Source organism: Salminus brasiliensis, chromosome 21 (genome assembly GCF_030463535.1).
Source record: "Salminus brasiliensis chromosome 21, fSalBra1.hap2, whole genome shotgun sequence".
Classification (NCBI taxonomy): domain Eukaryota; kingdom Metazoa; phylum Chordata; class Actinopteri; order Characiformes; family Bryconidae; genus Salminus; species Salminus brasiliensis.
Window position 1 is genome coordinate 2,417,493 of NC_132898.1, and position 16,805 is coordinate 2,434,297.

The 16,805-nt window shown below is 38.2% G+C and overlaps 2 protein-coding genes across 2 annotated transcripts; one reads left to right on the forward strand and one right to left on the reverse strand.

Annotated features, from left to right (window-relative positions):
• Positions 1-15: 15 nt before the first annotated feature.
• rab43 (RAB43, member RAS oncogene family) lies at positions 16-5,267 on the reverse strand. The gene is made up of 3 exons (XM_072665666.1): positions 4,967-5,267; positions 3,578-3,761; positions 16-2,675 (listed from the first exon to the last, which is right to left on the reverse strand). The coding sequence occupies exons 1-3, from the start codon at positions 5,153-5,155 to the stop codon at positions 2,422-2,424; spliced, it is 627 nt and encodes a 208-aa protein (XP_072521767.1). The 5' UTR covers positions 5,156-5,267; the 3' UTR covers positions 16-2,421.
• A 1,532-nt stretch (positions 5,268-6,799) lies between these two features.
• nuf2 (UF2 component of NDC80 kinetochore complex) lies at positions 6,800-14,839 on the forward strand. Its single transcript, XM_072666190.1, has 14 exons — positions 6,800-6,821; positions 8,733-8,860; positions 8,992-9,066; positions 9,238-9,314; positions 9,616-9,677; positions 10,273-10,370; positions 10,847-10,920; positions 11,082-11,175; positions 11,287-11,349; positions 11,567-11,704; positions 13,013-13,153; positions 13,659-13,834; positions 13,979-14,114; positions 14,672-14,839. Exons 2-14 carry the CDS (start codon positions 8,741-8,743, stop codon positions 14,777-14,779), a joined length of 1,362 nt encoding a protein of 453 aa, XP_072522291.1. The 5' UTR covers positions 6,800-6,821; positions 8,733-8,740; the 3' UTR covers positions 14,780-14,839.
• Positions 14,840-16,805: the final 1,966 nt, after the last annotated feature.

Below are 16,805 nucleotides of genomic sequence, written 5' to 3' on the forward strand. Positions count from 1 at the left end.
CGGAATTCATGCTCCCAAAATGTTTTATTCTTAAAATAACAAAGCGACAATTTATTCAATATGAACAGATCATTCAGACTTAAATTATGCTGCATACACAGATTAAAAACCTCATCAGAAAAACAACTTTATCATTGATTGATAAAATGTGTAAAGATAAAATTCATATTTCCATTTTTACCAAAAGCTCCTGTTTCTAGAAAAATGCTACAAATTGGTAATTCTAACAGTCTGAAAACTGTAATAGAAGGCACTCAATGCATCCGCTCAGGAAGATTCCTTTACAATTCACTTTCAAGTAAATAAAAACTTCACTCCACGTCCCATACACCGTCTGAATCCTCCAATGTACTTTAGTACAAATCAGCAAAGTAGAAAATTCCATAAATGTTATTTAAAAAAAAAAAAAGAACTGTAAAAGTGGCCTGCAAATGTTTCATATACTTTCCTTTATATACTGAGTATAAATTAATAACTAACTACTAAAAACTTAAAAAGTACTACAATTTAGTGAGAAAAAAAACATTACCAAAATCTAACAAAACAAAAACTCCTAACCTTCATCTAAAATTAAATAGTTGTTGATATAAACAGTAAAAATGTGGCTACAATTGGCTTGAGATGCAAAGACATTTTAACTGGCTAATGCAGCTGAACCAACAATGAACCACTGCACTGAGGTTATTATTATTTCAACTACTGAACTAAACAGAACCTGCATTTGAACAAAATATAAGCTCATTAAAAAACACGACAGCCGTGAGGCTGAAATATAGGAAAATATGGTTGGAAATGTTTTTTTTTTTTTTTTTAAAGGTCTGACATTTTAATATCAGACTTATTACACATCAACATTCTTGCGTGTATACATTCAGGACTACAAGACAACTCCATTGTGGCAGTAAAAGGTACAAATCTAGTTTAGCTTTTTTTTATTTCTGCATTAATTAAGATATGAAGATGTAAACAGTCAGTAAGTAGGAATGGTAATGCTGTTTCCATTCCCCACTGTAACTTTTACAAGTAAAAAACTCAAATTCAAGATGTAATGCAATTTTTACTAGTAGAAACAGCACGACATATCAGTCATATGTTACCACTGAGTTACATAAACTTCTCTCTAACCTATAGTAGTAAAAATACTAGTAAAAATTTTAGTTAGATATATCATTTTTTTTAGTAGAAATCATAACTCTGATACAACTTAATTTTATATATACAACTTAATATATATTGACATAAAAATATATCAATTATTTAATATTTTTCGTATTACAAAACTCGAATTCTAGATATCTAAAATTATATTATAAAGATCTAAAACTGCACATACCTTAAATTCACATTAAAACTACTTAAAGACATATTTGCACATTTTATTTAGCATTTGTACTAGTCTGAATTCATTTACAGATATGTGGACCTGGACTTTTTACTAGTAAAAATGAATAAAACAGTGGTTGTACATATCTGAAACTGGGTATCTTGTATTAGATAAGAGATAAGAGAGAGTGAAATTCCATGTAAATCAATGGTAACATATGACTAGTCAAAATGATAAGTACATGTCGTGTTTACTAGCAAAAACTTGAGTTAGGACTTCAAATATTTGATTCTAATTTAATTTCTATAAATGCAATCATCATGATATTGAACACTACAGAATCTAAATGGCATTGGTCGTTTTTAAACAATATAAAAACTTCTTGTATAAACTTATTAACATAAACTAATACATGTTTAGTCTAATAACACACCAATGATTTGAAATGCTACAGTGTTAAAAGCTATTCAGCACAAAGACACCAGATACTTGCTGGAGTTTCTACTAAAGTGTCTCTTAATGCTGTTGTGTTGCTGCAACAACACAAAGTTCAATAAGTAAGTAAGTGTCCCTCAGCTACAGGCTCACAATTACAACAATATTACATTACAGTATTACTACATAACGTCTGCTGCAAGTGTGTCACCTGGAGTAAACACTGGTGTGGGAGAACACTTTTACACAATGTCACCTATTTCACCCATTTCTGACTAAATCAGCAAGCAGAATGAGCTGATTTCAACTGGAGAAGATTATGACTATGGCAAGTGAATGAAGCTAGCTTAGTTCTCATCCTGTTCACTACGAGCTGATGAGATGTTCAGGCAGGTTCTCATCTAACCTGGTGACTCTGTGAACCATAAAAGCAAACCAAAACCACAATCCATCTGTTCACTCTGAACCAATCATCTGCCGCAGCCACTTCAAGGCCTGATGGCCAATCTACTGGTCCCTGAAAAACTCATTTGATCAAATGATATCAAACGCAGATCTGAGCAACAACAGTTCACACCACAGGTAACTGGTGGTGAACATTGTTAAGACGAGCAACAACGCAACAACGCAACGACGCAGCCTGAACCCACACCGGCCACCCGTCAACACCCACACCCCCAGCCCTCACTAGCCACGTCTTTGCTGTTGAGTTTAAAGCTGTCCGTCACGTTGTCGTTGAACATGGGCCCGCCATGTCTCAGGATCAGCTCGGCTGCCATCTTGTTAAACGCCTCGTCCACGTTGCTTGAGTCTTTGGCGGACGTTTCGATGACACTAATAAAGTCTAACTGGTGAGCCATCGTCTGAGCATCCTCGAAGGGAACTTCACGCAGGTCAGTCAGATCCGTCTTATTACCTGGACAACAGAACACACTGGAGCTTAAATCAACATACAGGCAATTCAACATTATCCACGTTCTTTATTATTATTTATTTATTTATTTTATATTTGAAATAAATTGTGTACCCTCAAATGACCAAAGATACTACATCAGTGCTCTCTGCTGTCAAACCAAGCCAGTTATGTAAGCTGGACAACAGTACGACAATTCCAGCTGTTAAGCATGGTGGTGGTAGTGTGAGGTGGTGGCAGATTTTCACATAGGGCACTGAATTCTGCTCTAGTTTCTATTTATTTGCTAAATTTAAAAACTTTTCAAAATAAAACACAGCATATTAAATAAGCCATAATTCATTCACTTAATTAATTAATCGATTAATTAATTTTTATTAGTATTCATGTTTTATTTTTTTTGAATATGTTAAATTAAGCAAATATACAGTAATACATTAAGTAGAGGTGTGTTCTCTGTAAAGGATGGTTTATGGGGTCCCCCAACATAAAATATATAGGGTTCTGCATTTTATACATATGGCCAAAAGTATTGAGACACCTGCTCATTCACAGTTTCTTCAAAAATCAATGCTATTTTTTTAAGTTGATCCTGCTTTTGTTGGAGTAACTGTTTCTACTGTCCAGGGAAGAACTTCTACTAGATTTTAAAGGAGCACTGATGTGAGGATTTGATTGCACTCAGCGTCAAGAATTTGTTTGTGAGGTCGGGACGTTCGATGATCCTCATCCTCACCCACCTCCTCCCAAAAGTACTGGATGGAGCTCCACCACCGTCATTCCAGAGAACACAGTTCTTCCACTACTCCACAGCTCCTCAAAGCTGGGGGGCTTTATACCCGTCTACTAGCCCCCACCTGGCATTAGGCAGCATGGTGCCAATAGGGTCATGTTTGTGTACTGACCTATTAAAAGGGGGACTATGTTCGTGCCACCGTACTTCTTGACGTCCTCCATCCATTTAGGCACCGACATGAAGGTGGATTTCTTGGTGATGTCATAGGTGATAATGGCGCCGTTGGTGCTGCGGTAGTAGCTCTGGGTGATGGTCCGAAACCTCTCCTGCCCTGCAGTGTCCCAAATCTGCAACTATTGAAGAACAACGGAGCACAGAGCTTTATTAATGCTTTCAACTTCAAACATCATCGGATTCATTTGCGATGTTTAATTCAATGGAGCGCAGCATCACCCAGCACCCAGCGTGAGGTCTGAACTATACCGACAAAATAAAAGTGCTGACATTTCGCTGAGTCATCCGTTAGAGCTTGGTGGGCTTGGAGGGCACATGGCCTGCTGCGTCCCCAACGTCCACAGGGCCCAAAACTAGTGGACACACCACAGTAAACCGCTCCAGCGCTCCAGTGCTCAGGCTGTGGGTTTAATTAGTCACTTAATCGCTTTTAATGAGAAACGTTACACTGCTTCGTCCTTCAGGCTGAGTAAGACCTTACTCCGCTCCATAAGGACCCACTTTTTATGAGGGCATGAATTTTTTGTAAAGTGAAGCAGAAATGAAATTGGAATGGCGACACTAAAATGCATGACATTAAAGGCCTGATTTCCAGCTTGAACCTTGAATTACATCCATATTACATGTTAACATCACCTTCATTTCTATTATAATCTCAGAACATGAGATATAAGGAGGTGTCAGCTCCAGAAATCAACCTGAAGATGAAATGCTCTCCTAGGGTTTAGTTATATTGCAGCTATATCTCATTATTGTTCATAATAAGGTGAAATGTCCACATATTTAAATATGTTTAAGTTTCCTAATTGTTCTGCATGGCTGCATACTGGTATAAATATACATACCTTTCCTTCAGGCCCTGAGTTTTTCAGTATTTTTCCTGTGTGCTTATGTGGCCATCATATATGGAGGATAAACCTGACGTGGTTGCATAACTTGTCCATTGAACCTGTCGTGCCAACTCGACTCAGCACGTCAACAACCCCCTCAGGCTGTAAACAAGGCTCTTTTTAAAGGTTTAACACAACAGCCAGCCAGTTGCTGTCTTTTCAAGCCGGTTTGGTTGATAACAGCTCAAAAAGAGGGCCATTAAATCAATAAGTTGGCTTGTTATTCGAACTTCCCGTTCCACCTTAAAAGCTGCAGCTGCAGCATGCGAACGGGCGCCGGAGGCCAGAGCGGAACTATAGGACTTTTTAAGGTGGAACGGATAATTCGAATAAAGGGAAACTTCATGAGCTTTAGAAGGACTTTTAATTTGTCAGCGCCTCGTAATGATTGCCAAATGACAACTCAGACGTTCAGCAGAGCCAAAGGAGCCCACCTTCACCCTCTTGCCCTGAATGTCCATCGTCTTCATGGTGAAGTCCACTCCGATCGTGTTGCCCTGCCGCTCGATGAACGTGCCAGTCTTAAAGCGCTGGACCACGCAGGTTTTGCCCACTCCGACATCCCCGACTAAGACTATTTTAAAGACGAAATCGTAGCTGTCGTCCGAGTCCAGCAAGGACATTATGTCAGTGAGGCTGTCTGTCTTTTGTCACTTTAGGAGATCGTCAATTATTAGGACAGAGATGCAGTAAACCGACGTGGACACCTGTAAAAAAAACCGTCCACTCGGAACAGATAGCCTGACCGGAACGTGGTTTTCCCACCCGTAATCAGCACAAGCCCCGCCCTCCTTTGACATGATTGGCTAACAGTTCATAAACAGAAGGAGATCGATGGAGCAGGAAAGTCATTTTAGTGTTTAATTTTTTTTAGTTACAATATATTACATTTTGCAAATACATCGAAATTATGCTCTAATATATATATATATATATATGTTTTAATTGTAAGTACCTGCATATTTCTATAACTGTAGAGTTAGGTCTTCTCTAATACCTTTACTCACACTGACAGCTAGCGTCTGTTCATGGCTGGTTAGTAGCTCATAAACACAAGGAAAAAAAAACTTTTAAGGAAATAAACTTTTAAAGAAGTTAAAAAGCAAGGGCTATTATTTTAGCAAATTTCCCCTTTTCAATTCATTTAAATTAGAAAAAACATTTTTGCATTTTTTTGTTGGCATGTTAGATTTGTAGTTATTACACATTAAATAGCTAGTTCCAACCAGAACAGTCCAAATTCGATATAATTATAGATTTTGCGAACTTAATTCGTACCGTTCAACTAGAATTAGAATTTCAACATTTATTTTATTTATTTTTCTTTATTCTTTATACTACTGTTTTTTATATTGAATTAATTGGGGAATGCATTATTTCAAAGTAGTGACAGTATTAATTTGCTCATGCTAAAATAGTGAAGTCGATTTTTATCGATTTTATGTCTTTCTCCGTATGAGTATAAACTATTAGCCAATCATAGCGCAGGAGGTAGGCTGATACTAGCCAATCGGAGCGACGGAGGGCGGGACCAGTGCAGGTACGGGTGGGAAACAAAATACAACAACTTGCTCAACATTGCTTAGGTGTCCCAGAGCGCCGCCTGACTGATTCACCACTGAAGATACTGTGAAATTCACACATAGCGAGAATGTGGTCACTGTAAATCAATTTACACCTCTGAATCCTTCATCTGAGCGCAAACCTGAAGACATTTGGAGTTGTAAGCAACAGTTGTAAGCAAACCACATAAATACTGTATATTTGTAAAAATAATAAAATATATATGTTTTTCACTTAGCAAATAAATAATAAATAAAACGTGTCATTTCACCTCGAGAGAACCAAACATTACCATATGACTATATATATATAAATATATCAATCCTACAATAAAGAGGATAGACATCAATACAAATGTATTACATACATATTACAACGTATTACACTACAAACCTCATTGTTTTATCAATACAATGAATCTGTACAACAACTATAAAATAATTTAAATAGCAGTGGTTAATTTCCTACAATAAATACAAACATTACGATAAATAAATAAACAAATAAAACAAACTATGTGTTACTGTGCTTTTTTAAGTTTTTTAAAGATAAAACTACGCGTATCGCACGGTAAATAAATAAAAATACAATATAATTATTTATAATATTAGTGTAAAAGTCGCTAGGTGGCAGCGCGTGCGCTCTGCCGCGCTGGGCGGTTAGCGGAACTGACGTCAGAGGCGCCTAAAGTTTAAATCGGTTGATGGCGACAGCGGCGAGAGGCAGGTAATGAGCCCTGTTACAGCTACAGCCTGGCTGTTTTCAGCGTTACTGCGCTTTAACTGATTGGGAACATGGCTGAGGGGAATTCTGAGAGAGATGGTGAATTGGTTTTGTTGGTTTTGAGTCGTTTCCGAGGTCTAAAGCTGTGTTTTAGAGTCGATTTTGACCGCCTGGCTGAAGCTGTCCACACAGCAGCAGCACAGTCCAGCGCCTACACCCTGAACCCTCGCCTGGTCTCTGAACCTGGGTGTGGGCCCTGTGTAGGGCTATCTACTGCGGTGGAGTAGATTGGGATTAGGATTAGGATTGGGATTGGGATTAGGATTAGCTAGCTCGGTTTTAGGATTAACTCCTGTCCCCTGTTTGTAGGGGAGGGGTGCAGGTTAGCTGGCCTGGTTCCCTGCACTGGGGAACCTGGGTGTGCAGCAGGTAGAATCTACTATATATATATATATATATATATATATATATATATATATACTCATATATATATATATATATATATATATATATATATATATATATATATATATATATTTTTTTTTTTTTTATATATATATATATATACTCATATATTTTTATATACTCATATATATATATATATATATATATATATATATATATATATATATATATACTCATATATATATATATATATATATATATATATATATATATATATATATATGAATGTGTATATATATATATATGCATATGACAAGTAACAAAAACACAGATTATTTACAGTCTTAAACCACAGGTAAATTACACTAAACAATAAATAGGGTACGGGATGAATTAAGAAAGTAAAAAGTACTAAAGGTAATCAGGAGCTGATATTTACAGAACGAGAACATCTGTACAGGTGTGCAGGTAGCTGGTCAGTCCGGTTTGGGACAGTTCAGCTGTAAGTTTTGAGGTTTACAGTGGGAGGTGTTCACTGTGGTTGAGGAGCAGAACAGCTCTGGGGAAGAAGCTGTTAGCATGGCGTGTTGTGCTGGTTCTGATGGGCCGCGGTCTTCTACCCGAGGGGAGTGTCTGGAAGAGGAGGTGTGCAGGATGTGAGGGGTCAGATGTAATCTTGCCAGCCCGCTTCCTGAGGAGACAAGGGTCCTGTATTTGTCTGGCAGTGATGTCACTGTTTTTAACCTAAAGTAATTGTGTTTCTTTAAAAACAAGTAAAAGAAAAAAGGTTTCAAATTTCTAGTTAAAATATTATATTATTAAAATGTAGCATTTTCATTTTAATAACCTAAGACAAGTGCAATGGAAAAGGCACAGCAGATATTAAGGGTTAAAATAAGTTAGAAATGAGTAATTTTAGCTTTTGCTAAATCGAGGTTTTTAAAAGTTGCCCTGAAAGCAGATGCCAGATTTTCTCGCCTTGCAGAAACAGGCTGATATCATAAATGGAGTTCCTCCTACTTAAAATAAATGTGAGTGTGTGTGTGTGTATATATATGTATATGTATGTGTATGTATGTATGTATATATATATGTATATATGTATGTATGTGTGTATATGTATGTGTATATATGTGTATATGTATGTGTGTTCTTTTTATATGTAGTGCTGGTTTCATACTAGTACTATATATAGAGAGCCGGACATTACTACATCTCTCTACTCACAGCTATATGCGCTGCCACCTCATATTCATGTGTTGCACTGCACTGTCATCTGCATAATATTTATCTTCCTTCTGGTTTTGTGTGTTTGTACAGGTATAGGAGGCTGCTTTGCTCTTTGCTTTTCTCCTGTTTGCTTTTTACTGTACTTCTCTGCTGCTGCTGTAATACCAGACTTTCCCTCTGGGGTTAATAAAGTTGTCTGTCTATCTGTCTCCATCTGTCTATACAGTTAGTGTTAAACAACTGTTCGCTCATTTGGATCGTTTGTGTTGGTTCTTGTAGGAGCCACGATGGAAAACACATTCCCGGTATACAAAGTCGACACCATCGTGCAGTTTTTCCGCACTGATGTTTTGACAGGCCAGGAAGCCAAACACTTCGCTAAAAGTGATCTCACTCCAAACCCGAAGGTGAGCTGGACTGCTGGAGACGACCAGCCACCTTCTTTCAGTCTACCCCAAAAAACATTTACTTATTGCTGTTACCGAGACCCACACATTTCTTTTATTTATTTATATATTAATTATTCTAATACTTGCAGGCAGACGTCATACAGAGACTCTACATGAGAGTATTACATCTACTGTACGGTTTCAGGCCGGAATGCCATTACCTGGTGAGTATAACAGAAACAAGCCATTCGACTATATATGTGGTGTATTTCTGAGCACTGATGCTGGTGCATACATGTGGAGGTAGATTACTATCTGTAATCTACTATCTAGCTGTAAAATCTGTGGCGGGTGACAGTATTTAAATTTTTGGGGGCTTTTTTTTTTCTTGGCAGGCACCTCTATCTGAAAACATCCAGTGCCCAAGTTTATATGAACATGCCACACCAATTATGAGCGTCTACTTGTCCATGTAAGTGCTCTTTTTTTTCTTTTGTTATAAAATACTGTTAAATATTCTTGGCAAGTTCAGAAAAGAAATTGCAAATAATTTTTGCAATTTCTTAAAGTTTTTTCTGAACTTGCTTCTACATTTGGTACTGATATTAAACTGTAATTAATCCTGGATGAAATAAAAACCACATCAGTCTATATCTTTACCCTGAAGATACAAATGATAAAATAATAATGTTTTTAATGACAACATTGTAGCGGTTTTGGCAACCTTTCATGTCTTTTCATTGTTCAAATGAGTGATAAGTTCTTGCTTTCAGGTGCCAGTTTCTGCCAATGTGTCACGTGTATGACTTTTCACTGAACGACCTGCTCAACCCAAGTGAGTGAAGGGCTTTAAAATTGACATTGCTATCCTAACAGTAATTACATCCTATTATGATGTCCTGTCTGAGTTGAGGCTGAGCGATATGGTAAAATAGATGTCGTTCAGTTTTTGCAAATGTTTTTGCTGCTTGATACAAAAGCAAAAGTCACACTCTTCTTGTTTTCCTTGAAACGTCTACCAGAGACGGATTAATGTTATCCCTGTATTTAATATTGCAGTATATATTACAGAAAGAATAATATTGCATAATTTTCCAATGTCTTGCAGCCCTATTGTTTAACATGATTACTAAATTGATCTAATACAATAACAAATTATATTGCCCATTCCTATCCATAAAACTATACATTTCTGAGCTAGTTATGATTCTGTTAAAATCTCATATCTTTGCAACACTAGTCCTGGGACAGTATGATGATGCTCTTGTCGTTATATCTCAGAAGCTTAACTCGGCTTAGAATAGCAAGCAGTTATAGATCTGAATTCTTGAATTTGATCTTAAATGTAACGTTCTTCTTTGTTGTCTGTAATGTCAAATTTTCTAATCTTGTTTTTTTAATTATTATTATTATTATTATTATTATTACAGAGCCAAAACGCACAATCACCATTCTGAGTGGCATCCAGAACTTTCTCCACTTCAGGAAACAGCGGCTGGAAATATTAGCAGGGCATCAGCAAGCTTTTGTAAGTCTGCTGTAAACATGACTACGCCTTCCTATTAGGCCAGAAATGCTGTAGAATTAATTCACTGCACAACCCACCCCACAATGAAAGCAGCAGTTATTCAGAAATTCAGATGTAACACCCCCTCTCCCACCTCTAATGTCAATCACCCAAGACCTATGTGGAGTCCAGAGTTTGTGTCTTTAGTCTGGCACAGAAGCTGTGAGGCCAGTGTGGCTGACAAGCAGTGGAAGCATAAACCTTGCTAATTATTAATCATTTGCCTCAAACTGAATCCAAGGTCTGTTTTTATTGCATATGATTTACGTTATATGGAAAAAAAGTATTGGGACACCTGCTCATTCATTTGCTTCCGAAATCAAGGGTATTAAAAAGATAAAATTGTGGTGATCTCCTTAATTTTTCCAGAGCTGTAGATGAGTGTGCCTCAGTGTAGTGGTTGTAATGCTGTGTTTTGTGCTTATTTGTAACCGCAGCGGGCAGATATGGATAAACTTCAGGCATGCAATAAAGGAGTTAAGGAAGCTGAGAAGAAGATCGAGAAACTGATGTATGTACTTATCCTCACCCCATAATTGGTATCGGAACAATCAGAAATCAAGACTATTAAATTTGTCTGTTATTGTGTGCTTTAATGTGTTTATTCCCTTGCTTGCTTCAGTTGTTCGGATAATGGTGGTGGTGATGATGATGATGATCTTCCTCTTGCAGGATTATCCCACCAGAGCAGCAAGCAGAAGCTAAGGAACTGGCTGCTGCCCTCAAAGAAGTAAACAGTGCCACCATGCAGGAGTCCCAGGAAGTGGTGAGTGCATTTCCCCATCTTGACCAGAGAATGACCGTGGGGTTATAGGGTCACATTAAGGGTCCGCCTCTCGCTGAAGAGCTTGACGGTCGCTGTCTTTTCTCTTTACAGAGTGCCCTGAATGAACAGGTGGCAGAGTGCAAAACCGAAATTGCGGAAAGGTCACAGAAACTGGTATGTACAGATCAGCTGTAGCGTTTTAACTGTTCAGTAGATAAAGTCATTGCCTTGCTTGCAGCGTGACTGTATGCAAGTACCTGAGACAATGATGTGACGAGTTGGTCTGACCCAGTTCTCGTCCCAGAACTACAGCAAAGCACTTTTGCAACGTCCCAGCAGAATTTACCATTAACATGCACCTCCATCTATAATTGTCTGTGTTCTTTCACAGAGCCAGAGGAAGCTAGAAGTGGCCACGCAGAAGGATGAGATCGGCAAGCTGAAATCACAGATCGTGGAATCCCCTGAAGAAGTCAAGAACGAAATGGAGAAGATGAAGGAGAACATCAAGAACATAAAGAATTCAAAGGTAAATCACTACAGTCGGTGCATCGTGACGTGTCTGATGATCGTGTTTGGGTAAATTTGCTGTTTGGCAATTGTGCCTTATGGTCCAGTGGAGTATATTCAGTAATATCAGAACCATAAAATAAGGGAAAGACAAAATGTACACTATGTGGACTAAAGTATTGGGACACCTGCTCTTTAATTTTTGAAAAAAATATAGTTTTTACCCGCATTTGTTGGAGAAATCGTTTCTACTGTCCGAGGAAGAAGGCTTTCTACTAGATTTTGAAGGAGCACTGCTGTGAGGATTTGGGACAATCGGGAACCAGCAATATCTGAGCTACGGAGGAATGTGGGGCACTGTTTGGAAAGCAACAGGCCGCTGTTGTGTCCCTTTTCTCTGTGCTATAACTGCTTACTAATGATTTCTAAGCTGTTTATGATCTTATGATGAAGCTGTTGGTTAACCTTTTACAAGGGTAGTTATATTATAAAGTGGTATAAAACGTGTTAGACCACATGGCAAGAAGATAAGTAGCGATAAGCATTTACAAGCTTTGAATAATGCTTATATAATATAAATATCTCATACTGATAATGTGCCTGATCAGATAAGACGGCTTTTGCTTTTGTCTGTGTTTTTGGCCTGTTGTTTGTAGAGACCAGCTCCATCACCACTCCAGAGGATATACTTTTCTTTTATTATTTATTTATCTATTTATTTTTGGGCTTTCTATCAATTCCAGAGAACACAGTTCTTCCACAGCTGAATGCTGGGTGGGCTTATATACCCCTCCAGCCCATATCTGGCATTAGGCAGCATGGTGCTAATAATTTATGTTGATCTGATCTAATGCATTGGCAGTACATCTCTACAGGGACCAGACAAGCTGTGTGTATGCAACTTAAAGTAGTTAAAAGCCTTCATTAGAAGGGGTGTCCACAAACATTTGTTTTAATATTTGGTTATGAGTGGTTAATAATTAGGTCACAAATCCTCAAAATTGGGCTTTCTATCAATCCTCCAAGCATTTCCTGAGGAAATGTCAACCTGAAGGCCCTTTACTCCTCCTTCAGAGCCATATCCTGCTCTATTCTCGAGCAGTGCTCAGCAGCTGCTTAGAAAAACAAATGGCTGCTGATTGTTGGGTCAAGATTTGAGGAGTCCAAACTTTTAAAGCTTTGAAATTTACTTCACCTTCCCAACATCATTCCCACACACATTTGAGTGTCATGCAGTACTTAACTGACAGTTCTCTGTCATTACTAGAGAAAGAAAAATAAGGTATTATTTTAAATTGTATATATTTTTTCATGCATGTATGTTTAGGAGCTGGCTGATGAGATGCTGGTAGACCTCCAGATCAAGGTGCAGTGTGCCAGCCAGGGTGAAGCAGACATCCAGGTCATACTGAAACAGCTGCATGACCTGCAGGCAAGCATGTGCAAGACCAACCAACAGAAGGAGGAGGTAAAGTAGTGCACGCATCCTGTCTTACATTAAGCAGAAGTTTTTTGTTCTCATAGAGCAGAAGCAGTGGCGCTCTGACCCCAATAAAGGTGTCTTTAAAGTGGTCCATTAGGGATATCTACCAAAATCCTCAGGAGAATAGACTGGCAGTGTTGCAGTTACTAGCTAGTCTTAGGTCATACCTTGTTTAGTGTCTGTGTTAAAGAAGGGCTTATTGCCTGGATTGCCTTCCTCTAGATAGAGAAATGGGTGGAATATGGTGCTGACACCATAAGCAAACACCAAAGCCAGTGGTATGAATTTGCAGGCTAATTGGATGAAATGCCACAGTTTTATTAGCATTATTTGTGATTCCTACTGGCTTTGGGGCAGACTTTTGATATAGCAACAGATTTTATTAATATCATCATCATTCTTATGTTAACTGCATCATATGACACACATATTTCAAAAACACAGTTTATTCAGTGATTATCCATTAACTAAACTTCTCTTTGGTGGACAGGTCCAGAGCTTGGTGGCTCTCTCTGAGAATCTGCAGAAGGAACTGAAGGCCCTTAGCAATGAAGAAGGCCAGATGAAGAGAGCGCTGGCCATGAAACTAGACAAGGAGTCCAAGCAGCAGATCCGCCGTCAGAAAAAGAAGGAGCTCAAGGACCAGCATGTCCAAAGTATCATTGGGTAAGAAGTGATGCAAATCTGCTTGTAACATCCGAGTCTCTTCTGCCTGCTTGCAGAGCAGTTCAGCATTAACACATGATGTTGGCTACCGTTCACCCGTTCTGCTGTGTGTGGTCTGTTTATTAAAATTTTGTTTGTGCCCAGGCATTATGACAAAATCCATGAGAAACGGGAGGAAATTGTGGAGCGGATAAAACACATTAACTCAGAAACCAGGCAGTTCAAAGAGAAGATGCAGAAGCTGCGAGATACCTGCAACCAGAACAGTGAAAAAGCCCAGGTATAAATGTTAATTAGTACATCTTAAAATATGCTTCCTGTGTGTTGCAAATGTGTATACACACACACACACACACACAGCTTGTCAAGTCCCTGTAGAGAAGTACTGGCAATAGAATAGGACTCTCTGGAGCAGATAAACATCATGAACCTATTGGCACCATGCTGCCTAATGTCCGGTGTGAGCTAGTACAGGGGTATAAAGCCCCCCAGAATTGAGCTGTGGAGCAGTGGAGGAACTGTGTTCTCTGGAATGATGGTGGTGGTAGAGCTTTTGGGGAATTAGGGATGAGGTGGGTTAGTGATCATCTCCTCCAACATCCTGACCTCCCTAACGCTCTTGTTGCTAGTGCAATCAAAGCTTTTTTGAAATTTAGGAGCTTTCTTCCTTGGACAGTTGAGACAGTAGCAGGATCAACTCCTTTTAATACCCTAAATTTCAGAAGAAATGATGAATACTACAGGTGTCCCAGTACTTTTGTCAGTATAGTGAGTTTGCTGCTGCCTATGTAAGGACACTAATGATTTATTAATTTATTTATTTTCTTTATTAAATAGGCCATCTATGATCGACTTCTTACCACGCTGGAGCAGTACCACAAACGCATTGAAAATATAGTGGTGGAGGCGACTGCTGACATGATGAAAATGAAAACTGTGTTTTAGTGTCATTTTTGGAGACTCGCTTCAGGTTTGCCTTCAACCATTTGTAAATATTTACACGGGTGTGTGTGTTTTTGTAAATAATAATAAAATTTCAAATTCAAGTTGAATTCTAATTTCTAATGTCTTGAAAAGTTGACGTATACATTTGCAAGCCATTTGATTATGATGGTTTTTGTAATGCTTTTAAATGGTAGTTTTCTCCTGCAGTACTAAAGGTTGGACCTTAATGTTGGGTACATGTATTTCTCAGAACCCTGTGATTAATTGTGATCCTCATGTGAATAGTTTTTGTATTTGGTATTTGCTACCTTGTAACTTTTTTTAACCTCCATGAGCAAACAAACATACTCACTGTATAAAGTTGCTGTTTCTGAAATGATCCAGAAAACATAGACCATATATACACACGTCAGCCATTCCATTGAAGCTTCTGCTTTTTGGCCAGTGAGGGCCTTCCACTCCACACCACATTCTTGCGTCATGGGGAAAGTGTGTGTGTGTGTACACTATGAGAAGTTCAACAGTACGTTTGCTTGGCTAATCCTTTATTTATCACATGACATCAGCCCTTTCGGTCAGCCCTTGCTGTTGCACTTAGAAATGAATTTTAAATACCAAGGGTGAAGGTCTGCTTTTTCAGAATTTAAAAGAACTTGGTCATCTCAACCATAACCAATGATATGACCATCTTAGGTTGACGTCCATAGCATGTAATGAACATGCAAGTTCCTTTACCTGTGCAGTTATTTCTTCAGAGATGCGAGGTTGTGTTCTGACAGCCTGTATAGTTTCATGAGGAACTACTTTTTTACTTTTGGAAGGCCAATTACCCAGTGCCTGTTCATGTGAAGCCCCCTTATCACTAGTAGGGGCCCCCAACATTTGTGCTGATGTGGACAGTACCTGGTAGCAACCTCTTACAGACGCCATGTTGACCAAAATCGCACAGATTGATTGTGATCTGGTAAGAAGTACAATCAACCCGCCCCTGAAAGTAAGGCCAATTGTGGTCTCTCTGACTACGGATGTCGAGCAGCATGACATGAGATTGAACCAGAACCACTATTAATACATCGAGGCAGCGTTATAATATGCATGATGTCAAAAAAATGTTAGTTTTGACTGTATGGTGGGATATTGATATCTCTGATTTACTTTGAGGGTCTTAGTTGGGGAAAGTGTGTTAAACGAACCCTGCCAAAGCCCTTTTTTTAATGTACTTATCTTTTGTTTCCTGTTTACTTTCTGTTTTGCTGTTTAGCTTCACTTTCGCAATATAAAAGTCTCGTCTGAACAGATTACTCCTCGCCAGGCAGTCTGTCACTGCATCTCAGCTACTTCGCCAGGACAGACTGATCAGTTCTGATCAATACCGGCGTTCCTTTTTGAGAACTGATTCTTGCGTGAAAATATACTAAGTCTTACTACTACTACTAGTTCTAAGTGGTGTTTTTTTTTCTGGGGTATATCACCAATATGTATTTACCTGCAGTATATCTGCTTATTCAGCCTACACTGAAGGTATAAGTGTGAGTGTCTTAAGCTTTGATTGTTCACAATGATCAAAACAGCTCATTTATATTTACAACAAAACAACCGGTTTAGTTAAAATGGTTGTGTAATAATGAGCAATGGCTGTACCACGAAAGTCAAAGTAGTAGTGTAGTAAAAAACATCTAAACCATCTGAAAAACATTTTCCGTCATAAAGAGAAAACACTTAAGAAATTATATGCGTTTATTAGCTACATTTGTTTTAAACATTTTTTTTTAAGTTTGTCTACTGCCAGAACTAATTCTGGACTGTATTCTTCAGCACAGCAGGTTTTATAATATACCTATAACGTCAGCTATGGCCCTTTATTTCTATGACAATTTAGCACATTTTAGACCAATCTGAGAATAAAAACAGTGGTAACAAAAACAGACTCATATTAAAGCAAAAATAGAGCTTAAATATAGAAAAGATCACAAATAAAACTGACAAAATACCTTTAAAATCCTGCATAATTGCATTTGTGTTATGT

Excerpts from the sequence above, each read along its gene's own strand:
- rab43 (XM_072665666.1), bottom strand. The coding sequence starts at position 5,155 with ATGTCCTTGCTGGACTCGGACGACAGCTACGATTTCGTCTTTAAAATA. Across the intron at positions 3,762-4,966 it reads TTCAGGGCAAGAGGGTGAAG|TTGCAGATTTGGGACACTGC; the intron begins GTGGGCTCCTTT and ends GTTCTTCAATAG. Across the intron at positions 2,676-3,577 it reads CATAGTCCCCCTTTTAATAG|GTAATAAGACGGATCTGACT; the intron begins GTCAGTACACAA and ends TCTGTTGTCCAG.
- nuf2 (XM_072666190.1), top strand. The coding sequence starts at position 8,741 with ATGGAAAACACATTCCCGGTATACAAAGTCGACACCATCGTGCAGTTT. Across the intron at positions 11,176-11,286 it reads TGCAGGAGTCCCAGGAAGTG|AGTGCCCTGAATGAACAGGT; the intron begins GTGAGTGCATTT and ends TTCTCTTTACAG. Across the intron at positions 11,350-11,566 it reads CGGAAAGGTCACAGAAACTG|AGCCAGAGGAAGCTAGAAGT; the intron begins GTATGTACAGAT and ends GTTCTTTCACAG.